Source organism: Enhydra lutris, unplaced genomic scaffold, assembly GCF_002288905.1.
Source record: "Enhydra lutris kenyoni isolate GAN:26980312 unplaced genomic scaffold, ASM228890v2 scaffoldscaffold4, whole genome shotgun sequence".
NCBI lineage: Eukaryota > Metazoa > Chordata > Mammalia > Carnivora > Mustelidae > Enhydra > Enhydra lutris.
The window spans coordinates 34123194-34148573 of record NW_019154088.1 but is presented as its reverse complement, the minus strand read 5'-3'; the positions used below and the strand labels follow the sequence as shown (position 1 = coordinate 34148573).

General features: G+C 35.0%; 1 protein-coding gene across 4 annotated transcripts in view; it reads left to right on the top strand.

The window, feature by feature from the left end:
- Positions 1–25380, top strand: part of LOC111158948 (Ral GTPase activating protein catalytic alpha subunit 1) — a 246811-nt gene that overhangs the window by 130490 nt on the left and 90941 nt on the right. For all 4 annotated transcript variants that reach the window (XM_022521311.1, XM_022521309.1, XM_022521306.1 and 1 more), the window contains 6 exons: positions 1139–1197; positions 2536–2644; positions 3864–3974; positions 7432–7500; positions 17666–17800; positions 18414–18597. In XM_022521311.1, the coding sequence (XP_022377019.1) occupies positions 1139–1197; positions 2536–2644; positions 3864–3974; positions 7432–7500; positions 17666–17800; positions 18414–18597 (667 nt within the window). The remainder of the gene's footprint in view (positions 1–1138; positions 1198–2535; positions 2645–3863; positions 3975–7431; positions 7501–17665; positions 17801–18413; positions 18598–25380) is intronic.

The window sequence follows — 25380 nt, the reverse complement described above, 5'->3', positions numbered from 1 at the left end:
ATAATGATTTTTTAAGAAAAGGAACAAATAAATTCTTAATTATCAAGCCTAGTGGCATTCTTGTTTTCCTCTTCTTAGTTAGCCACTATGGTATTTGACCCATGTTGATATTCCTGACCTTCCTAAGTCTTTTCAACTTTGACTTATGTTGCACAGATCCATCTTGATTTACTACATGTTTCTCTAAATATTCTAGGACTCCTTAATAAATTCGTGTTCTTTCTCTGCCTGCTAAACATAAACTTACTCTAAGATCCTCTCTTTAGATAATTGCTTTCTCTTTATTCTCTTTTGAATATTTTATTCATTTATATAATTTTAACTATTATTTAGCACTTACCACTAAACTCAAACATTATAATGTTTTACAAATTATCAAAAAAAAGAGGAGGCTTGCTTTTAAGTAAATATTTCTCAAAGTTTTGAAAAGATGCCCATACTTTTAAGCAAGTAAATGTTTTAATTCTTATAGTGAGCTTTTTATTAATCTTTTAATCAGGAAAAAAGATTCTTTTTGAAACATACATATTTGGTTATAAATTTCAGAAATCGTTTATTTTAGTCTTTTTGTGCTGCTGTAACAAAATATTACCAAAAAAAAAAAAAAAGTACTACCAACTGGGTCGCTTATGAACAATAGAAATTTATTTCTCATAGTTCTGGAGGCTAATAAGTCCAAAATCAAGCCTCCAGCAGAGTTGCATTCTGGTGAGGGTCCTCTCACTGGTTCATAGCTGGCACCTTTTCACTGTGTCTTCACAAACTGGAAGGAATTAAGGAGTTCTTTGGCAGTCTTTTTTATAAGAGCATTAATCTCCTTCATAAGGGCTCCATCCTCATGATCTAAGCACCAGCTAATACCATCATCTTTGGGGCTAGGATTTTAGCATAAGAATTTGAGGGGGGGCACAAATATTCAGACCATATTAGTGTTTTTTTTTAAATTTAGCTAATTTTATGAATAATATTGGACCCTATTAACACGTGAGAATAAAGATAGTTTTATTTCACTGTTTACCTCTAGCACCGGGCACAGTGCCTGGGCCCATAGTGGCCATTAAATAAATATTTGAATGAATGAATGAATGAATAAATGAATGAAATCTTAATCATTACTGATATTTCCCCTTTATTTTAGGAACTCATAATCAAAACTGTGTTAAGCTCGGCAAGAGATGAGCCCTCTGGTCCTGCACGGTAGGCCAGATTCTCTCTCTCTCTCTTTTTTTTTTTTTTTTTTTTTTTTAAGATTTTATTTATTTGAGAGAGAGAGACAGATAGAGAAGGCACAAGTTGGGAGGAGAAGGAGAAGCAGGCCCCCCACTGAGCAGGGAGCCTGACAAAGGGCTTGTTCCCAGGACCTCCAGATCATGACCTGAGCTGAAGAGAGGTGCTTAACTGACTGAGCCACCCAGGTCCCCCTGGTAGTTTTAATAGTAAGTAATTTATTAGCATTAAGAAAGAATTTCTCATATGCTGTGTTCAGGAAGAAAGATATTCCTGCGTTGAATTATTCTAAAATTTAACATTCTACAAAATTTAATTTAAGAATGTCAGTATCAGGGCATGCCAAGTATACCATGATACTAGAAGGAGTTGACTTTTTTAGGGGTTGAGGGAACCAGTATGTACTTCATCAGAAGCTTATACATGAGAATACACTAATGAAATTTTTACTGATTCTGATTATTAAGTTACTCCCTTCAATCTGAAACTCAGTTGAAACAGGGAAATGAAGTTTCACAAGATGTTAAGGAATAGAAAAAATTCTACAAGTTCTGTTCCTGTTGGAAATCCTTTATAAAATATATGAATTTTATTTGTATTGCCAATTTGTTTTACAACAAATTTGTAGCTAGCTGTGTTAAATTTAAGATTAATGAAAATAATATTTAGGGACACCTGGGTGGCTCAGTCAGTTAAGTATCCAACGCTTGATTTTGGCTTAGGTCATGATCTCAGGGTTGCAAGATTGAGCCCCTTCTCAGGCTCTGTACTGGGCATGGAACCTGCTTAAGATTCTCTATCTCCCTCTCCACTGCGCTTCCCCTCTTCTCTTAAAACAAAAAAAAAGGAAAAAAAAAAGGAAGGAAGGAAAAGAAAGAAAGTAATATTTGGCTTATCCCATCAGCTTCATGTTTTTTTTGCTTAAGTTCATTTTGTGCTGTCAATAAAATCACTTTCTTTTTTTGAAAGCAGGTTACATATTTGGGAAGCTTTATGGCAATATCAGTTTATTAATAATGTGTTTGTTACAAAGATCCTGTGTTATCCCCACCTGTGGGCTTGGTAGTAAATTATGATTGAAAATCAGGCATTAAGTTGGGGTCATTTGCTTTCCTCCTACTTACCCTTGCTTAAGAAGAACTAATGTACAGAGTAACAAATTGATTGATTCACTTAAGCAGTGCATGTTCATTCTAGATTGGTTGGTTGTGGATATTTTGGTTGTGGTGGTACTTTTGGTGGTGGTTTCATTTCATTTAATGGCTCATCTCCTTCTATTTATATCATTGTTGGTTGCCCTTTTCGCAGATGTGTAGCATTGTGCAGTTTAGGTATTTGGATTTGTGAAGAACTAGTCCATGAGTCTCATCATCCTCAAATCAAGGAAGCTCTGAATGTAATTTGTGTTTCCTTAAAGGTAAAAAAAAAAAAAAAAGACCTATCCCAATATATATGGAATATATTAATATAGTATAGAATGCAGGACTATTTTTCTCCAAATGTCAATTATATATTGTGTCCCTATAGAATAAAACATTTAAGAAATGTGTTCATTAATTTTATATTAAATTATTTCTTTGATCCTGACTTTTTCCTTCAGAGTGGTCCTTCTCTTGAACTTAGGATATCCTAGTGATAACCTATTTTATCTCAACTTTTAATGTCACTTAGAAACATATATAGGGTTGTTTTTTCCTAATCGGTATTTTTGTAACCTACTCTTTAATCCTTAATACTTCTGAATTCTTGAGCTGTTCAGTGTTTTGGCTTTATTATTCAAATTAAATGCTCCCTTTGTAACCAGAGTAAGACTTGTTAAAAAATAATAACCTAATTACTTGAAGAATCTGAGTAAATTTTTTGCTTGTGAAAGTATGCATGATATTATTTTTGTCTTAAAACTTGTAATACAGTATCTATATAGACTTCTAAACATAAAACATACAAATATTACTTGACAGATATTTCTGAGTATGTACTATGTTTGAGGTGGTTTGCTAGTCAGAGTGAGGGATACCACTCTGAATAAAATACAATTGTATACACTAGATTCAAGAGATTAATAATATGAGGCAGAAAAGGATTAAAATGAGGGTAATAAAACAAAGCTGAGAGAACCAAATGAGTGGGTGCATATAACATGCTAATTGAGGTCAGAGGAAGCTGAGATCACTTTTACTTAAGTAATAGAGAAGACTTTGGAAAGAGGAGATGCGGGGTAGTGGGGGAGATTTGGTCATAAAGAGTTAAACATAACAAGTTTGAATTTATGCCACTGAGGAGTCATCCAAGAGCTTTAAGCATAGAGAATGTCAGCATCAGTGCAGTTCTTTAGATTAATTTGAAAGTAAGTAGATTGGAATGGGTAAATGATTGATAAGGAAATTAGCAGTTTATAGGCTATTGCAGAAATCCAGGTAAGAGAAAAATAAAAAGAAAAACTTTAATGGGGACAGACACTCAAAATTAAAAATAAAGTTAATTGTGTTTTAGGATGTGTTGTGAATTTTTGTTTTGCAGCTGTGTATTTATCTTAATATTTTAATAAACATAAAATCACAAAAAGAAACATGTATGAAATTTAAAATTTTTCAGCAGCTAATGCATTAATGACTATTTTGTTGTTGTTATTACAGTTTACTAATAAAACAGTAGCCCATGTAGCTTGTAACATGCTTCACATGCTGGTTCATTACGTACCTAGACTTCAGATTTACCAGCCTGATTCTCCCTTGAAAATTATTCAAGTAAGTATTTCTCATTTATTATGACCCTGTTAAATATAATAAATTTACTCCTATATATTTTAACATGTACATAAAAAAGTATAATGAGATCAAAACATTTTTGAGAGCAAATAACATAATATGTGCATATTTTGCCTTTAATAATTTTTTATTATTTCATATTTTTGTATCAAATTTATTCATATACTATTCAGAGTATATGTTTATTTAAAAAGCCACATTATAAAATATCTTTTTTTTTAAAGCATATATTTACCTACACACACCCACACACACACACACAGAGGTGCATGCACACACACACACACACACACACACACACAGGAACATCTGGAAAGACAAGAGTAGATTTCTTTTTATTTCTCTCTCTCTTTTTTTTTTTTTTTTGTAAGTAAGAATGGGGCTTGAAACTCACAACCCCAAGGTCGAGAGTCACATGTTCTGGGCACCTGGATGACTCAGTGGGTTAAAGCCTCTGTGTTTGGCTCAGGTGATGATCTCAGGGTCCTGGAATTGAGTCCCGCATCAGGCTTTCTGCTTGGCGGGGAGTTTGCTTACCCCTGTCTCTCTGCCTGCATCTCTACCTGCTTGTGATCTCTGTCAAATAAATGAATAAAATCTTAAAAAAAAAAAAAAAAAAAAAAGTCACATGTTCTACCAACTGAGCCAGCCAGGCACCCTGAGAGTGGATTTCCTTATTTTTCCCCCCAGCTTTATTGAGAAATAGTTGTCAAATGTTGTATGTATTTAAAATGTAGAACATTATGATTTGATAATTGTGGAATGATTACCAAGGACAAGATAATTAACACATTCATTACCTCACATAGTTAACTGTTTGTTTGTTTATGGTGAGAATGCTTAAGCTCTGCTCTTAGCAACTTCCAGGTATTCAGTAAATGATTAACTATAGTCACCATGCCTTACATTAGATCCTTAGAACTTACTGTTGTTACAACTTAAAATATATACCTTTTGACCTATAGCTCACCATTTCCCTCTTCTCATCCCAGCCCCTGGCCACCACTATTCTATTCTGTTTCTATGAAAGCAGCATTCTTTTTTATTTTTTTAAATTTTTTTTTAAGAGTCCACATACAAGTTTGTTACATACAGTACTTGCCTTTCTCTGTCTGGCTTATTTCACTTATAGTAATGCCCTTCAGGTTCATCCATGTTGTCACAAATGGCAGGATTTCTCTTTTATGGCTGAATAATAATATTCCATTGTGTGTATATACACACAGTTTTTAAAAATTCATTTATTCATTGAAGGACATTTACATTGTTTCTGTATCTTTGCTATTGTGAATAATGCTGCAGTGAACATGGTGTGCAGAGATACTGATTTGATTTCCTTCAGATATATACCTAGGAGCAGGATTGCTGGATCATTATGGTAGGGTTTTTTTGTTTGTTTTGTTTTGTTTTTGATCATATGGTAGTTCTATTTGTAATATTTTGAGGAACCTCCATACTGTTTTCCATAAAGGCTGTACCAGTTCACATTCCCACCAAGGTGTATATCAGTTTTCTTTTCTCTACCTCCTTGCCAACATCTGTTATCTCTTGTCTTTTTGATAATAGCCATTCTAACAGATGTAAGGTGATATCTCATTGTGGTTTTGATTTGTATTTTCCTCATGATTAGTGATGTCGAGCACTTTTTCATATACCTATTAACCATTTGAATGTCTTCCTTCGAAAAATGTTTATTCAGGTCCTTTGCCTGTTATAAATTGGATTATTTGCTTTTTACTATTGAGTTTGAGTTCTTCATATATTTTATGTATTAACCCTTTATCCAATTACATGGTTTTTAAATACTTTCTCCCATTCCTTTTCAATTTATTGCTTCATTTGCTGTACAGATGCTCTTTAGTTTGATGTGGTCCCACGTATTTATTTGAGCTTCTGTTATCTGTGTTTTTGGTATCTTACCTAAAAAATCAGTGCCAAGACCAGTATCAAGAATATTTTTCCTATGCTTTCCTCTAGGAGTTTTATGGTTTCAGGTCTTAAATTTAAGTCTTTGATTCATTTCAAGTTAATTTTTGTCAATGGCGTAAAACAGGGGTCCAGTTTCATTCTTCTGCATGTGGATATCCTGTTTTCTTAACACTATTTATTAAAGATACTGTCCTTTTACTATTGTACATTCTTGGTGCTCTTATCAAAGATTAGTTGACCATAAATGTGTGGGTTTAGGTTTTAGGCTCTCTATTCTGGTCCACTGGTCAATGTGCCTGTTTTTATGTCAGTGCCTTACTGTTAGTACTGTGTTGTGATTACTGTAGCTTTACAATGAAGCTAGAAATCAGGAAGTACAATGCCTCTAGTTTTGTTGTTCCTCAAGATTGTAGGTTCTTTGGGGTTTTCTATGGTACTATACAAAATTCAGGATAGTTTTTTGTTTTTCTGAGAAAAATGCCATTAGAATTTTGATAGAAATTACATTGACACTCTAGATCACTATGGGTAGTATGAACAAACAAACAATATTCTTCTCATCTATAACATGGAATATCTTTCCATTTATTTGTGTCTTCAATTTCATTCATCTGTGTTTTAATAGTTTGCAATGTATGGATCTTTTACCTCCATGTTTATATTTATTCCTAAGTATTTCATTGATTTTAATGCTACCGCAAATGGGATATCTTTCTTAATTTCTTTTTCTGACAGGTCATTGGTACTATATAGAAATGCAACTGATTTTTGTATATTAATTTTTGATCCTGAAACTTGACTGAATACATTTATTAATTCTGACACTTTTTGGTGGAATGTTTAGGGTTTCCTAAGTATGAGATGATGTCATCTGCAAACAAATAATTTTACTTCTTCTTTTCAGATTTGGATGCCTTTTAATTCTTTTTCTTCCCTAATTGCTATGCTAGGACTTCAGGTATTACGCTGAATAGAAATGGCAATTGTGGGCATCCTTGTCTTGCTCCTGACCTTAGAGGAAAAGCTTTTAACTTTTTGCCATTGAGTATGATGTTAGCTGTTGGTCTGTCAATGGCCTTTATTATCTTGAAGTACATTCCTTCTGTAACTAATTTGTTGAGCAAAATAGATTTCTTGAGTGATAGAATTACAGATGATTTTTAGAAATTGTTTTGCTCATCTGTATACTCTCATTTTTCTATGAACATATTTGTCTATTTAAATATATTGATTCATGAGTTGAATTTGCAAGAAATCCATTTATAGTGGACAGACTTTATATGATTTTGGTTCCATACATATGAGGATTATAAATGACTGATAGTTAAGAATACTTGAAAAACTTACCTATTAAAAATTACTTTGAAGTAACAGTGTTAATGTATTTAGGATTTAAAAATGTGGATAAACTTTCATTAGTAGATTTTATCACTTCACCATTAACATTTAAGTTTTAGGATGCATCATTATTTAACATATTTTGAACTTTTTTTTTCTTTACTGACAGATCCTGATAGCCACCATTACCCATCTTTTGCCAAGTACAGAAGCTTCATCTTATGAAATGGATAAGAGGGTAATTTAAATTTTGTTTGATATTTGATATGTGTTTAGTAAAATATTTATGTTTTAAAATTGCAAAGATATATATATTTACATAGTAAATATTAATTCATCTTGTGCTTAAAAATTGCTATAATGAGAAATATATCTTTTAAAATTTATTTTTTTTAAATGTTAAACCCCAAATTATAAAATCTTTTTTTAATTAACATGTAATCTATTATTTGTTTCAGGGGTACAGGTCTGTGATTCATCAGTCTTACATAATTCACAGCACTCACCATACCACATACCCTCCCCAATGTCCATCACCCAGCTACCCCATCTCTCCCACTCCCCACCCCCCCCAGCAATCCTCTGTTTCCTGAGATTAAGAGTCTCTTAAGGTTTGTCTCCCTCTCTGGTTTTGTTTTGTTTCTTTTTCCCCTCTTGCTTCTCAAATTCCTCATATCAGTGAGATCATATGGTACTTGTCTTTCTCTGATTGACTTATGAAATATACCTTTACATTATTTAAGAGTAACTAAATTGTATTTTAGTTCAAATTTCAAGTTAATCATGGTCATTTGTAAAGTCTTTGAATCTCAGGATTGTGAGGAACCTTGGAGGATATTTTGTTCATTTATAATTATTTCTCTTTATCCTGCCAAATTATGGTCTTGTTTATGCCTGAAAATTAGTAATTATGAGGAATTCATCAACTCTGAAGGTAACCATATATCTTAATATAGCTGTTACTGGTAGAAAATAAAGAAATTTCCATTAAGGAGAGTACTTGTAATAGAGTTACGGCACATAGAAGAAGGCATACCCTCTGGCCACAAAAAGTTCTACAGGATTGCATTTACCTCAGTAAATCCATTGTGAGACTCCTTTAACTCTTTCAGATATTGTATTTGTCAATCTAAAGTTTCTATTTGGTCTTTTCATAGTTTCCATAGCTTTCCTGAAATCTACATTTCTTCATCAGTTATATCTGTCTTCTCTTTTAGATTTTTAACATATTTATCATAATTATTTTAAACTAATGACTTTAAATTCTGCTAAATTCAATATCTGGGTTATTGCCATGTTTATATCTATTGAAATCTTTTCCTCTTGACTATGGATTCCATTTTCCTGTTCGTGCATATGTCTTAGTTTTTTATTATACATTAGGCATTGTACATAACATGTTATGAACTCTAGAACTGTGCTGCCCAGGATAGTGACTACTAACCACATGTGACTTTAAATTTAAATCAAATTAAATTCAAAGTTTATTTAAAATTTTAATTCGCTTATTTGTGCTAACCACATTTCAAGGGCCTAATAGCCCTGTGGACAATATATACTATTTCCATCATTTCACAAAGTCTGTTAATCAAGGCTGCTCTAGATTCTGTTCATTTCCTCTGAAAATTATTTTATTCCTTTCCATTTTCACATCCCAGTCTTGCATTCTATTCTCCGTATCTGTGTCACCATCTCTTAATGATAACGGTGTTGAAATCTCAAAAAAGCAGAGTTGTTGGAGAAGGATGAATTTCAGTTTTCATTGTGTTGCATGTAAGGAATATTGCCTAGTAAAACCACCAGCAAAGCAACTCTGTATACCTAAAGTAGTAAATTTGAAGCTAGAAAAAAAATTACTGGTATCATCAACACACGAGTAGTATTAAACTATGGGAATATATATGCTTACTTAAGGAGAAGTTACAGAGTAAGAAGAGTTATTAGCAAAGTAGAACACCTTGAAGAATAACAGAGCAGGGGCTCACCAAAATAGAAGATAGAGACACAGGAGGCTCCTGAATTTTCTTCCTCCTGTGGATGCACAGAAGATGCAGCTACACATGGAGCAATTCTCTCTGAGAGAAATCCAGAAACTAGTTGAAAGATCCTACACATCTGCTAACTGAGAAAATACCCACATCAAATATGTAGGAAACATTGAGGCACATTCTTGCAATAAACCCCACTGTTGGCACAATCTGGAGAGAACCCCCAACTGCTGGGGTCTCTCTGAGGAGAGAAGGGTTTAGACCACACATCTAGCACCCCAACTTTTAAGTCTGCCATCCCAGGGATGGGCTTCTAAATCACTTGGCTCTGAAAGCCAACAGGGCTTGTATTCACGAGTCCCCCAGAAATATAGGGAAAAAAGGAGCACTCGTTAAGAGTGTGAGCATGTGCTATCCATATTCCCCCAGGTTTCAGCGCAGGGGGAAGAGGCATTGTTTCCCTATAAAGAATTTGAATGCATATTTTCTCAACTGCTGCTTGAGGGTCTAGCTTCTAATCAGCCTTCATCCAGATGCTGACTGCAGTCCTCCTGGAAGCCCATTAGAACCAGTGGGCAGTTCCCCTGTAGTCTTCCTCTGGCTGGCTCCAACAATAAAACCAGGTTTCCAGCTTTTCCCTAGAAGGAGCTTGTCGACACTAAATGAGTGGCTCCCAAATCACTTCATTCTGGGAGCAGACAGAACTTGGCATTCATGAATTCTCTAGAAACACACAAAACAGAGGTGGTTCTATTTGCACCAGCACTCCCAGCAACTGTTTCCTTTGGCTTAGCACAGAATGAGTAAGCAAAAATAGTCAGCTCTCAATTTCTCTCTTAGGAGTTAGACTGCATAGCTAATATCGCAACTTGACCAGCTGTTCCTGAAAGTCAGCTTTCCAGTTAGCCTGGGTCCGGGAGCTGAAGGGGTAGGTGATTAGTTGTCCTTCAGGAGCCTAAATAGGTATATTGGCATTTCCCACCCTTTTAGGACACAGCTTGGACAGTCATGAAGGTTTGAGGGACAGCTAAGAGCTTGAGCCAAGCAGCTGTATAGTCTCAGCCTGGCTGAGACTTATATAATTGCAATATATAATTGGAATATATTTCCAATTATATAAGTATCTTATAGGAAGACAGTTTGAGACTATATAAATAAACCATTATTTTTTAAACCTTTACTAAGTAGTTTTGCTAGCCATTGATAACTCTTACCAGAATTAAATGTTGTTATGATAGTTCCAAATGGTGATTTCCTAATTCTGTCATTGTGTTTACATTCATTAGTTTTCTGTGATAGGGAAGAGCTTTCCCTTATCCCCTATCCATCTTACCATGGTGAGATCATGATTCTTTCTTTATGCAGTGGATTGTATTCCTTAGTTTTTTACTATCATTATTTATTTCAAGCTCAAAATGTTCCGGATTTTAGCCAGTGGGAATGCCCTTTAAATTGTCTTCTTTGTCCTTTTTGTCATATCCTCCTCATTGTTCTTTCAGCATATCCTTAAATTCTGTTATCATAGAATTTTTCTTTTTCTTTTTTTTAAAAGATTTTATTTATTTATTTGACAGACAGAGATCACAAGTAGGCAGAAAGGCAGGCAGAGAGAGAGATGAGAAAGCAGACTCCCCGTGGAGCAGAGAGCCCGATGCGGGGCTCGATCCCAGGACCCTGGGATCATGACCTGAGCCGAAGGCAGAGGCTTTAACCCACTGAGCCAGCCAGGCGCCCCTACCACACAATTTTTCACTCATCTTGTATTTTCCCTGACCCAATACTGGAATTAGCCATTTCCCCAAGGAACGTTGGTACCGTTGAGTGGAAATAAACATCTAGGAACTAGGTGTTTACATGGTCATTGGGTTGTGGGGTTTTGTGGTTTTTTTTTTGAAGTCCCTCCCAACAGAGCTAAAAAATAAATAATATGTACACACACAAATATATAATATGTATTTTATGTGTGTGTATTAAAACACCATGAGTTTGCCTTGACACCTCTGATTCTAGTCCAACACCACAAGGTTCAGTCTGTCCTCCCCTTTTACTTATTTGTAACTAACTGCCCCAATAATGAGAACCTAGCTCCCATACACAGTTATCCACAATGTATTTACTTCTTTGTGCAGTTTTAGAAAAATAAAGGCAGTTTCAGAATATATTTATGCCTGTATATAGTTACCAAGAGAGTATATAGTTCAAAAGCTCTGTTTAAAAGTTATTTAGGTTACTTCTCCCTCCACTCAGCCTCACTTCAGTGTGGTTATAGACTTCATTTGAAATATAGTTCAGGTTATTTTTTCAGTTTGCATTCCTAAATTTTAGTGTTTTCTCCCTGTTGTTCTCAGGTTTTTTAGTTTATGCTTTATCCATTCTTTGTTTATTTCTGCACAAGTGAGCAGATAACATTTATAATTTTTTTTCTCCTTGTTAAGAGTCATATTTTAGATATTCTTTGGTGCTTTGTTTTTTTTTATTTATAGGATATCTTAGAAATTCACAATACTTCATAAAGATCTTCCGTGTTCTTTTTTACAGCTATATAACTATATAGGATTATTTCTCCATTGTGTGAATGTACTGTAGTTTATTCAACTCACTGTCCTATGTGTGAATGAATAGGGTTTTTTTCAGAGTTTCACAATTGCAAAGAATGCTTCAGTGACTAACTATGTGCCTGTATATTTTTACATAATTGGAATGTGTCTTCAAGGTATATTCCTTCAAGGTATATTCCTTCAAGGTATATTCTTCAAGGTATATATTCCTAGAAGTGGAATTGCTGGGTCAGAAGGTAAACAGATAGGTAATTTTGTTAAATATTGGCATTCCCAGAAGCAAACTGTGAGTGTGTTTGCCCAGTGTCTCAACCTCACAGTGTGTCTTATTTGGAAATTTTTGCCAATGTGTGGGGGGAACAATCTCACTGTACTTTTCATTTACCTTGCTCTTTTAATAAGTGAGGTTGAATATCCCATTTACTATTTTTATCCCTAATTTTTATTTTTGTGAATCATCTATTCATTTCCTCCTCCTTTAAAAAAAGAAAAAACTTATTTAATATGCGTAATCGCTATACCCAGCGTGGGGCTTAAACTCACAACCCCAAGATCATTAGTCGCATGCTCCACCATTTGAGCCAGCCAGGCGCCCCATCTATTTATATCTTACTTTTTCTGTCAGGTTTTAGTATTTTCCCCTCAAGTTTTATGTACTAGGGATTTTAGCTCTTAACTGTGATATATGTTGCAGATATTTTCTTTGCCCCTCCCCATTTGTCTTTTGCTTTTGTTTATGGTGGACTTTTTTTATTGTTTCTTGGGAGGGGAATCAAGGAAAAAATTAGTTTTTATGTAGTCAGTTTATTTTTTGTTGTGTCTGAATTATCAGTCATAGATAGTAAGCCTTTCTCTGTACCCTAGATAAAGAGGATTCTTCTAATACTTGTATGGTTTCATTTTTTTATATTTTTATCCCTCACCCATTTGAAGTTTATTCTGTATGTTTTGAGACAGAGATACAATTTTTGTTGTTTTTCCAGGTGGATAACCACATTAAAAAGTTCTCTTTTGCCCTTTAGAGAATAATCAATTTATGAAATTACTTGGTTCTGTTTCTTCAGATTCTGTACTATCAGTTTTCAGACTCTTAGAGACAAGATCTCTTTAATACTGTTAAGTATTATTGAAGATCTCAAAGGACTTTTTTTCATATGGGTTATATAGGCATACCTTGGAAGTACTTGGTTTTGGTTTTAGACTACCACAGTAGAGTGAATAACTCAGTAAATCAAGCCAAATGAATCTTTTGGTTTCTCAGTGCATATAAAAGTTGCATTTAAACTGCACCTTAATCTATTAAGGGCGCAGTAGCAATATGTCCCAAAAAACAGTGTATAAACTTTAATTTAAAAATACCTTATTGTTAAAAATATGCTAACCATGAACTTAGCTTTCAGTGAATTGTAATCTTTTGCTGGTGGAGGGTCCTGCCTTAGTGTTGATGGCTGATCAGGGTGATTGCTGCAGGTTGGGGTGGCTGTGGCAATTTCTGAACATAAGTCAACAATGAAGTTTGCCACAATTTCTCTATAGCATGCAATGCTGTTTGATAGCATTTTACCCATAGTATAGAACTTCTTTCAGAGTTGGAGTTAAGTCCTTTCAAACACTTTATCACTTTATCAGATACATTTATGTAGTATTCTAAATCCTTTGTTGTAATTTCAACAGTCTTCACGGCATCTTCAGGAGAATTCATCTCAAGGCACCACTTGCTCTGCTCGTTCATAAGCAGGAATTTCTTACTCATTAAAGTTTGATCATGAGCTCGTAGCAATTCAGTCACATCTGCAGGCTCCAATTCTAGTTCTCTTGGTAATTCTACTGATTCTGCTTCCTCCGCTGAAATCTTCACCTCCTCAATGTCATCCCATGAGGTTTGGAATCACCTTTCCAAACTCCCATTAATGTTGATATTTTTTACCTTTTCCCATGAACCATGAATGTTTTTTTATGACATCTAGAGTGGTGAATCCTTTACAGAAGGTTTTCAGTTCACTTTAGATCCTTCAGACGAGTCACTATCTATGGCAGCTGTAGTTTTATGAAATGTATTTCTTTCACAATAAGACTTGAAATAAAAATTTCTCCTTAATCCATGGGCTACAGAATGGATGTTGTGTTAGCAGTCATGAAAACAACATTATTCTCATTGTGCATCTCCATCAGAGCTCTTGGACTTAAAATACTGAGTAAACCATCCATGTATAAAGCACAGGCATAATAGATGTAGCATAATTCTTTTTTAAAATCTTTTTTTATTATTTTTATTAACATATAATGTATCTGTCCCAGGGGTACAGGTCTGTGAATCGTCAGGCTTACACACTTCACAGCCCTCACCGTATCACATACTCTCGCCAATGTCCAACAGCCACAACCCAACCACCCTCTCCATACCCCTCTCCCCCTAGCAACCCTCAGTTTGTTTTGTGAGATTAAGAGTCTCCTATAGTTTGTCTGTAGCATAATTCTTAAGGGCCAGAGGATTTTTGGAATGGTAAATGAACACTGGCTTCAACTAAAGTCACTAGCTGCATTAGCCTCTACTGAAAGAGGCAGCCTGTTCTTTGAAGCTTTAAAGCCAGACTTTGACTTCTCTCTAGCTATGAAAGTCCTAGATGGCATTTTCAAATAGAAGGCTGTTTTGTGTACGTTGAAAATCTCTCGTTTAGTGTAGCTAATCTTCTGGATAACTTGCTGTAGCCTTTTTAATCAGCATTTGCTACTTCACTTTGACGTGTATGTTACGGAGATCGCATCTTTCCTTAAACCTCACAATTCAGTCTCTTCTAGCTTCAGACTTCTCTTCTGTAGTTTCCTCACCTCTCTCAGCCTTCACAGAATTTAAGAGAATTAGGGCCTTCCTCTGGATTAGGCTTTTTGACTTAAGGGAATTTTGCAGCTGGTCTAATCTTCCATCCAGACCATAAAACTTTCTCTATGTCAGCAATACAGTTATATTGCTTTCTTATTAACATTCATGTGTTTACTGGGGTAGCACTTTTACTTTCCTTCAAAACTTTTCCTTTGTATTCACAGCTTGGCTGTTTGGCACAAAAAAACCTAGTTTTCAGCCTGCCTTCCCCAACATGCCTAGACTTAATTTCTAGCTTTTGATTAAAGTGAGAGTCATGTGATTCTTCCTTTCACTTGGACACTTTAGAGGCCATTGTATGATTATTAATTGGCCTAATTTCAGTATTGTTGTGTCTCAAGGATTAGGGAGGCCTGAGAAGAAGGAAGAGGGATGGGGGATTGGCTGGTTAGTGGAGCAGTCAGAGCACAGTGTTTACTGAGTAAATTTGCTGTCTTATATGAACATGGTTTGTGGCACCCCCAAACAACTACAGTATAATATCACAGATCACGACAAATACAGTAATAATGAAAAAGTTAGAAATATTGTGAGAATTACCAAAATGTGACACAGAGACATCAAATGAACAAATGTAGTCAGAAAATGGTGCTCATGGACTTGCTCAACACAGGATTGCTACAGATCTTCAATTTATAAAAAATGCAGTATCTGTAAAGTGAAGCACAATAAAATGAAGTATGCCTGTGTTTTATCCACTTGATCTGTCTTATACTGAGAGTGGTGTGTTGAAGTCTCCTTAATGTTTCTGAATTTCCTTGCACCTTTTATAGTTTTTGCTTTATAAAGATAGTTGCTATGTTATTTGACACATAGATATTCATAAATTTTTTTTAAAGATTTTATTTATCTATTTGACAGACAGAGATCACAAGTAGGCAGAGGCAGGCAGAGAGAGAGGAGGAAGCAGGCTCCCTGCTGAGCAGAGAGCCCTATGCAGGGCTCGATCCCAGGACCCTGAAATCATGACCTGAGCCGAAGGCAGAGGCTTTAACCCACTGAGCCACCCAGGCACCCCTCATAAATATTTTAGCTTCATTTTGAATTGCAACTTTTAACATTAATGCTTTTGGTTTAATTTTAATTAGCATATTGCACTTTCTGCGTTTCTTTTTCTACATGACATATTTCCTTTGTTCTTTTATTTTTTAAGTTCCTTTTGGTATTCAGGAAATTTTATACTTTGTTCTTTTGGTTACTTTTCTGTGCATACCTTTTTAAAATGTCTTTATTCCCTTGCTTTCTTAATTAAGCTCTTACTTTTTAAAACACCTTCTGTGTGGTTTGTGATTATTTAGTGGTATCCTTTATCTCCTATCTATTGCCTATACATTAATAAATGAGCTTATTTTTCCTCTCTTGTCGCTTCTATTTTTGGTTACTTTATTTCTACATGTAACATATAGCATATGTCATAATAGCATATAGCAATAAATGATTCTTCTGTGCTCATCTCTATCTTTATTTTTTTAATCTTAGCTCTGTAACCAAGTATATCAGATACTCATCATTCTTTTTGCTGAAGTTTCTCAGTCAACTACTTGGTTAGATGAAGTTCATCTTTATTCTTCAAGGTAGTCTCAGGAATACACAATTCCCTGAGTGCTTGTATATTTAAAACATTTTCTGTAACCCTGATACTTGAGTAACATCTTGGTTAGATTTAGAAACCTTAGGTTCACATTCACACGTTAAGTTCCCCCCCGCCAATGTTGCCTTGTTTTGTGCATTATTTTTTGAATTTTATTCTTATTTTTGTATACGTTGAAATTATTTCATCTTTTCTCTAGGAGGCCCTTAAGATATTTTTTCTTTATGTCTGAAGTCTTACTTTGAAAGTTTTATCAGGGTATGTGTAGAGTTGATTATTGCAGGTCAGTTTGTCCTGGCTTCTGGTGGATGACCTTTTTAACATGTATATTTCAGAGACCCCAATTATATGTAAATTGGATATTTTTTCCATATCATTTATTTCAGTCATTTTCTCTCTGACGCTTTTTAATCTTTTTTTATTTTTTTATTTTTTAAAGATTTTATTTATTTATTTGACAGAGAGAGAGATCACAATCAGGCAGAGAGGCAGGCAGAGAGAGACGGGGAAGCAGGGTCCCTGCTGAGCAGAGAGCCCGATGCGGGGCTCAATCCCAGGATCCTGGAATCATGACCTGAGCCGAAGACAGAGGCTTTAATCCACTGAGCCACCCAGGCGCCCCTACTCCCTATTCCTTCTTAACATTCTTCTCCCCCAAAGCATTACCTTCCCTGTGTGTGTACTTTTAAGTCCTTTTTTTAACCATTCAGTATCGATCTACCAATATATTTTTTTCAGTATTCTCACACTTAGGGCGACTTTTTCTTTCTGGCTTGGTTTTTGGTTTGTACTCAGTTCTTTTCTTTCTTTTACAATTTTTCCCAAACTCCCCTTGCTCTTCATGGAAGTTTGTAGTGGGAGAATAGGAAAAAGCTTGTGGGATTTGCTGTGTACTTTATACCTACAGATAATTTGAAGTTTAGATGTTCTGTTTTCTGGTTATACTGAGGATACCAGTTTTGTAATGTTTTTATTGGTTCTTTTTGTTCTTTAAAAGGAATGTGGAAGTGATTGTAATATATATGACCTCAAACCTTTCATTTGAATTCCATTCTTTGAACAGTTTTAAATAGTCTACTAATCGATGTCATCATTTAAGTTCAGTGTTTTTATAGTAATTTTTCAAGTAATTTTTGCAGTTCTGTTTTTATTTTTAAGGTTTCATTGTGGTGGTTCTAAAATATAAGGAAGAAACGTACAATAATACTCATATATATTTTAGAATAAGTTAGATCTAAGTAAATATTCATGGTTAGAATTAGGGTTCGTAGTTCCTGAAATAAATTTTGGAAGACAAAAAATAAGTTGGTGAATTTCTGTTGAGAATATTAAGGTCTTATTTTATGAATTTACAATAATAATTACCTTTTTTGTTGTTGTTACAGTTGGTGGTGTCCTTACTTCTGTGCCTTCTGGACTGGATCATGGCCTTACCTCTGAAGACACTGCTCCAACCAGTCCCTGCTACAGGAGCGGAAAATGATAAAATAGAAAAATCTGTCCTCAATTGCATATATAAGGTCAGCTTGTTTGCTTTATGGTTTACTTGTAACCAACAGTTTGTTTTTTTTTTTAAGATTTTATTTATTTATTTGACAGATAGAGATCACAAGTAGGCAGAGAGGCAGGCAGAGAGAGAGAGGAGGAAGCAGGCTCCCTGCTGAGCAGAGAGCCCAATGTGGGGCTCGATCCCAGGACCCTGGGACCATGACCCGAGCCGAAGGCAGAGGCTTTAACCCACTGAGCCACCCAGGCGCCCCTAACCAACAGTTTTTAAAACCGAAAGGAACCACATTTCTTAGTATTACATTTTTCTTTTTTTAGAGCTAGGCGTTTTCTGAGAATATAGATGTATCTTACAGTACCTAAGGATAATTAAAATTCTTCATGCAAGACACAGTTGTTTCACTGCAGATATTTGAAAGGAGACAAATCTTTGTTGAATGTGAGAATCATTAGTTAAATTTCATTCATTCTTCATTTTAAGAAGTATTAAATTTTACCTTGATCGAAGAAATGAGTTTTAAAATACTTGAAGTTTTGTCAAGCTCTTATATTACCAGTTGACATTTTTCTTTTCTTTTATTTTTCTTTACTGAAAAGGAAAACTATGTTTTTCCCTCATACCTCCAGGTATTACATGGGTGTGTTTATGGAGCTCAATGTTTTAGCAATCCAAGATATTTTCCAGTGAGCCTCTCTGATTTGGCATCTGTAGATTATGATCCTTTTATGCATTTGGAAAGCCTAAAAGAGCCTGAACCTCTGCACTCTCCGGATTCAGAGCGATCTTCTAAACTTCAACCAGTGACAGAAGGTAAAATGAATTCACTTCAGGACCATATTATTTCTTGGATTCTCTCAAAATAGATGGAGACGAATATATCTTACTTTGTAGTTGTTTACCTTATCATGTATATTATAGCAAAGTTCATTTTTAGTTTAAGAAATAACTTCAGAAACATAGTGACTAAGATTATATGTGATGACATTCCATTTATACTTCTAGTTAAGTTATTCTGATAAGTTCTTGTTGATATTTTATTTTATATATCATAGAATTTATATAATGGAATAACATATTTAGCTTTTGAGCTTAACAGATGTGGTACTGAATTTTGACTCTCCATTTACTAGCTGAGTGGCTCTGTTTCCTTATTTGTAAAATGAGGATAATATTCATTCCCTCATGGTTGTTTTGAGTACTGAATAAGACAGTTTATATAAAGCCCTTTGCACAGTTCTTGATAGGTAGTGAACTCGGTAACATTTTTTTTAAGCCTCATTGTTTCTACATTCAGAGAGTTTACTTTCTGATATAAGGGAAAGATGTAAATAAATGTCTAAATATGAGTATAAAAGTAAAAGTACATTTATGATATGGAAGTAACCCAGAGGAACCCAGCAATTATTGAAGGGTTTTAAGGTTATATACATGATAAATTTAGTATTAAGAGCAGTTTGAAAACAGTATTTTATAGGAGTTAGAAGATTGTGGCCCGTGTCTGCCACCTGTTTCTGTAAATAAAGCTTTATTTACATCCATACTATTCATGATGGCTGCGTTTGTGCAACAACAGTAGTGTTGTATAGTTGCAAAGGAGATGATGTGGTCTGTAAAACTGAAAATTTTTACTGTCTGTCCCCTTACAGAAAGAGTTTGCTAATCTCTGGTATGTTAGATTGGTTTTAGGGAAGTTAACCCAGGAGCAGAGAGACCAATCATGAGGCTATTGCAATAGGCCAAACAAGAATTGCTCAAGGCTTAAATTGGTTAGATTTCCCCCCAAATAGACCAAGAATATGAGAAAGGTTAGAGGTTTGAGAGGAAAAATGAGGAGGGCAGTGTTGGAAATGGTTAAGTTTGGCATTCCTGTTGGTTATTCATATGAAGACCAGTAGGAGGCAGTCTCTGGTATATGCAGATTTCGAATATAGCAGAAAGGTCTTTGTTAGGAGTGTGTGTGTGTGTGTGTGTGTGTGTGCGCGCGCGTGTGCGCGCGTGCGCACACGCACACATGCGTGCATGCATGCTTGTGTTTGTGTGTGTTCTGAGAAGAGTTGGAAAGGAAAGAAAACTGGAACAGAGTAACTTCTCAGAAATAAAGACACGAAAAAGATATTTAAAAGACTGGGGACTGGTATTAAGTGATAGGTTGATAGGTCAAATATGGAAAGGCTGAAAAATATGTCTGCTTTAATTTAAGCAGAGAAGTGGAAGGAGAAGTGGATGGCTGTGGATTGAGGAGCAAGGAGTAGGTTAAAGAAATAGAGCCATTTATCAAAAGTACTCTTTAAAGAAGCTTGACTGTGTAATAAAGAAAAGTGATAAGACAGTGGTGAGCTAAAGGATGATTTAAGGATAAGGGAATTCTAAGGATGAAGAGAGTTGAACTTTAAATATAAGCTGAGAAGGAAGGTGGGAAGGGGATCATTAGTAGGGTGAAGTTCCTTAAGAGTGAGCTAGAAAGTATAGGTGCTAATATTAGTGCTTATTCTGACCCAGAAAGAAAAAGAAAATGGAAGTAGATTAAAGAAATTGGCAGAAGTTACTGAGAGTCCAACAGAAAATGAAAACTACAAAGTTTTAGTTGTACCGGTCAGCATTCAGTAGGGTGGACGTGGTGGAAAAACATGAGAACTATGGCTTTCAGAATATTGGTACATGATTTAGCCATGGAATCTAGGCTTAGTGAGGATTGAATTGATGCTTGGAAATGGCTAATACGTTAGGAGAAAATGGAATGAATGATTATGATTCCAGTGAATCATAAAGTAGATGGTAGTAATAAGATATTAGAACAGTGATTCTCAAGGGACACCTGGGCGGCTCAGTCGGTTAACCGGCTGCCTTCAGCTCAGGTCATAATCTCAGGGTCCTGGGATCGAGCCCCCCATCAGCCTCCCTTCTCAGTAGGGAGTCTGCTTCTCCCTCTCCCTCTGTGCTCTCTCTCCATCTCTCACACTCTCTCCCTCCCTCAAAACAAAACAAGCAAATAAAGAAACAAAAACAGTGATTCTCAGCCTTGGTCACACATTAAATTACTGCTGCTCTGTTCCCATCATAGAGATTTTGATATCTTGATTTGGGATAGCTAGAAGTTTTTAAAGCTTTGCAGGTGATTAATTTGTAGCTGAGGTTGATAATCATGGAGAGCATCAGTATGTTAAAGTGGTTTTAAAATGCGTTTTTAGGAGTGCCTGCGTGGCTCCATGGGTTAAGCCTCTGCCTTCAGCTCAGGTCATGATCTCAGGGTCCTGGGATTGAGCCCCAAATTGGGCTCTCTGCTCAGCAAGGAACCTGCTTCACCTCCCCTCCCCCACCACCTGTTTCTCTGCCTACTTGTGATCTCTGTCTGTCAAATAAATAAATAATCTTTAAAAAAATACAATGAGTTTTTAAACAGTAGAACTCCTTCAAATAAATTTCACAAGGAAGCTCAGTTTGTAAAACTTCTAAAAGCAGAGCTGCAGCAGGGTGGAAGCCTGGGATCCTACTGACTTCTCTTCTGTCCATCTCCAAGAGCCTTCTCCAAGGGCTCTACAAAACAGAATGGGAAAATCACTAGACTGGGAGATTATGGTCAAAGAGTAAGCTGTTAAGGAGGAGTTTGGTTTTTAAAGGTGGAATCATTATAAATGATTAAGACATCTAAGATATGGCCATGATAATGGATTAGTGATGTAGAACGCAAGTGAAGGTAAGAAAGTTACACATCAAAGAAATAGGGCTAGGGTTTGGTGTTGATGACAAGTTGCTAAGAGTTTGTCCAAAACACAAATGCAGTTGGCCTGACAAACAGGGGTTTTCTTTTTTTGTTTGTTTGTTTTTTTATTATAAATATATTTTCTCTTCCTTATGATTTTCTTTTCTTTAGCTTACTTCATTGTAAGAATACAGTAATTAATATATATAACATTCAAAATATGTGTTAATCACCTGCTATGCCATTCGTAAGGCTTCCCGTCAACAGTAGGCTATTAATAGTTAAGTTTCGGGAAGTCAAAAGTTAAACATGGATTTTCAGTTGCATGGGGGGCGGTCAGCAATCCTAACCTGCATATTTTTCAACGGTCAGCTGTATACAAGTGAAATAGGAATGTAAGATTTAAACTTTAGACCATAATTGATGTATAAGCAACTTTACATATTATTTCTTTAGTTGTGGTATAGTAAAACGGGAGTGTTTATTTTACTTAAAAACAAAGTTATATGAAAAGATTAGTTGCTTTTTTAGGATAAAATGATGAAGTTTGATTCAGGGCATTATAATGTACTTGTTAAACAGTGAAATAAATAGTTTACTTATGTAAAGAGAGGTTTTAATATATTTCAGACAAAATTCAGTACATCATTAATAGTCACTGGAGAAGATACAAAAGTAAAGATTTAAATAGATGAACTTTATATTGATACCAAATACTCTCTGGAGTATTACTATCTAAATGTATTAAGTTTTCCCTTTTGGGCTTTTTTTTTTTTTTTTTTTTTTTTTTTTTAAGATTTTATTTATTTATTTGACAGAGAGAGATCACAAGTAGGCAGAGAGGCAGGCAGAGAGAGAGAGGAGGAAACAGGCTCCCCACCAAGGAGAGAGCCCGATGCGGGGCTCAATCCCAGGACCCTGGGATCATGACCTGAGCCGAAGGCAGAGGCTTTAACCCTCTGAGCCACCCAGGCGCCCCATCCCTTTGAGCTTTCTTAAAGATAAAAAAAGACAAGATAAATGGGGAACCTTTTAGGAACAGCTGTAAGCCAACAGCAGGTGATTCTGTGGTTTGTAGTGACTACATGCTGTGTTGTGTTTTTTTAATGTGGCAAAGTGACTAATCACTGTGCCCTTGTTTAAGGCATGCTTCATCATCTTCAAGTACTTTTTTGGCCAAAGATTTCTAAACATAGAGTGTCCCTAATAAGCTCAGTATTGGATTGAACAAGTCTGAATTGAGAACTATTGGCAGGAGTAGCTGTAATTATTAAATTTACTTAATAATAAAGCAAGGTAGTAAAGTTGGCTTTTTGTCAAATGGCAGTAGTCTTATTAGCAAGAAGTCATCATTTGCAGGGTCAGAGTGAAAGGAGGCTCCAAAGGATTCATTCTGTCCTAATTATAGTTTCACCTATACATATTATGCAAAGCTAATATTTAAAAAATTTGCCAAAATTAACTTCCTCTGCATGTTCTATTACGGTGCAATGAATTGCAGAAGCTTTTTAGGTCTTGCTGCTTTTGTATGCCATAATAATCTGTAATTATGGGTTTCTGCAAATGCTGTAGGGTTTGTTTAATCTGACAATCTGAAAAGACAACCCTGAATAGCCTTATTTAAATGAGTGCTAGTTACACAAAGCCTTAGAAGCATCGATATCTTCATGTTGCATTTTCTCACAAGGCTAGTTATTTGGGATTTCATTTTGAATATCTAAATTAGAGAATTTCATGTTTTTTTATATCTAAATAGACATGTAGGAGAGAGATACGTATGTTCTATAGTTTTTATAACTAAAAAAAAAATCTAAATGAAATTGCCAGTTAAGTTGAGATATTTTTATCCTCTCATATTTATATAGATACTGAATCTAGAGAAGCAGCTTAGGAAAGAAAATGCTTTTACCTACATTTAAAATATAAATGTATTTTTTAAGTATTCTCAGTGTTAATAATTATGACAGATTTGTGAACAGGCTCATTTGAACTGCATTCCCACCATTGCTTCCTTTGAGAAGAATATGTATAGGATGGACAGATACCTGGGCTTAGAGGTTTGTTTTAGGGAAAGAGCTGGGCTCGTTCTTGCAGTTTATTTATAAGTAAGTTTGAAAAAGGAACTCATAAAATCTGTGTTACTTATAATGCTCTCAAAATTGAATGGTTTATATTGCTTCTGTTATGTCCAATTTTGTATATGAGTTTTCAATTCATCTTTATAAAAAATCTTTATTATTCTTAGAGAAAAGTGGGGTTTAAGGTGTTGTATGTGATTTGTCCATGATCATAGCTCAAGCCAGAGATGAAGTCAGGAATTTGTCTCTTTTGTGATCTGCTTCTATTAAATTACATTCTTTCATTTCTTCAGAAATGCTCTGCAAAAAAGATTTGACTGCTTAGAACAAATCACCTATTTAAGTTTACCACTCAAAAGGAAAGAAGAAGAAAAAAGAAAGAACAGAATTTTAATGTCTTTAATTATGATTTTTATTACCATTTAAAAATGTGACTTAGTCTTATTTAAATGAGGTTTTCAATTGATCTGACCCTTTTATATAGTAATTTATACTAAATAATACTATTTTGAATTTACTATGCAAAGAAAAAATAAATTTTGAATTCGTTGTTTCCATATGTCACAGTGATTTGCCAAAAGAAAGGGGCATTTTAACAAGAGAGAAAAATATGAAAATTAGAGTTGTGGTAAAGATGGAAATAACACTGAACTGCGAAGCAAAAGACCAGGCTTGTTCTTCTATGGCAAAAAAATCCCTTAACTATTGTACTCACTTGTCCTCATGTTCAAAATGACAGATATTGGCTAGATTGTCTGTAAGGCCCCTAACAGCGTGAACATTCATTAAATTCTAAGTTATAATGAGGGAAGGGAAAGCAGACACTAGATTCAAGCCACCCCTCTGTTTCTCATCATCCAGTGACATATCTTTTTACTTGGCTTGCATATGGTCTTAAAAATGTAGGATTGAATTAAGGTTAATCATTTAGTGTTATCTAGTGTTGAATAGCTGATTTTCAGAACTAGCCATATTTATAATTGAAGGACAGCTCAGTATAATTGGAACTTAAGTAAACTGGAAAAAAATACATATGTATGTATGTAGTCACAAAACTTAATTGATAATGGAAGAAAATTAAAATTTTGGTACTCTTAACATTTCAAAATCAAAGCCCAGAGAAAACTGGTTTTTTTAGAGTTGGAATGATGGAAGAAGATATTTTTGCTTTTAATGACACAGCTGCTGGTTTCTAGCTGATCTCTGCCTGTAGCCAGTGTGTTGGTTCTGAATCTTGAGGACTGTGGCCTTAAAATATAGCACTATTCTTTTCTCTTGCTTCTTTTTAAGTATTATACAAGCAGTGCACAAGCTAATGTCCTTATAAACTTTTTAAAAAAAGATTTTATTTATTTATTTGAGAGAAAGCAAGAGAGCACAAGTTGGGGAGAAGGAGAAGCAGGCTCCCCACTGAGCAGGGAGCCTGACTTGAGGCTTGATCCCAGAACCCTGGGATCATGACCCAAGCTGAAAGCAGCCATTCAACCAACTGAGCCACCCAGGCGCCCCCGTCCTTACAAACTTTTAAAGTAGGGTTTATTGAGATATAATTTACATAAAATAAAATGTATTCTTTTTTCTGTGGAATTTTACTGTATATTATGTTGGTGGTCACACAGTTCTGTACAGTTACCAAAATACATCACAAAGTACATTTAAAACTAAGGAATTTATTATATGTAGATAATGCTTTGATCATCAGGACGTTCTCAAATCTATATTTATTACGGCAGGTAGGCCATAATATTCCCAAATGATAAAAATCCTTTCAGAATATAAATAGTACTCAGATAAGATCACTGTAATACTATGGTA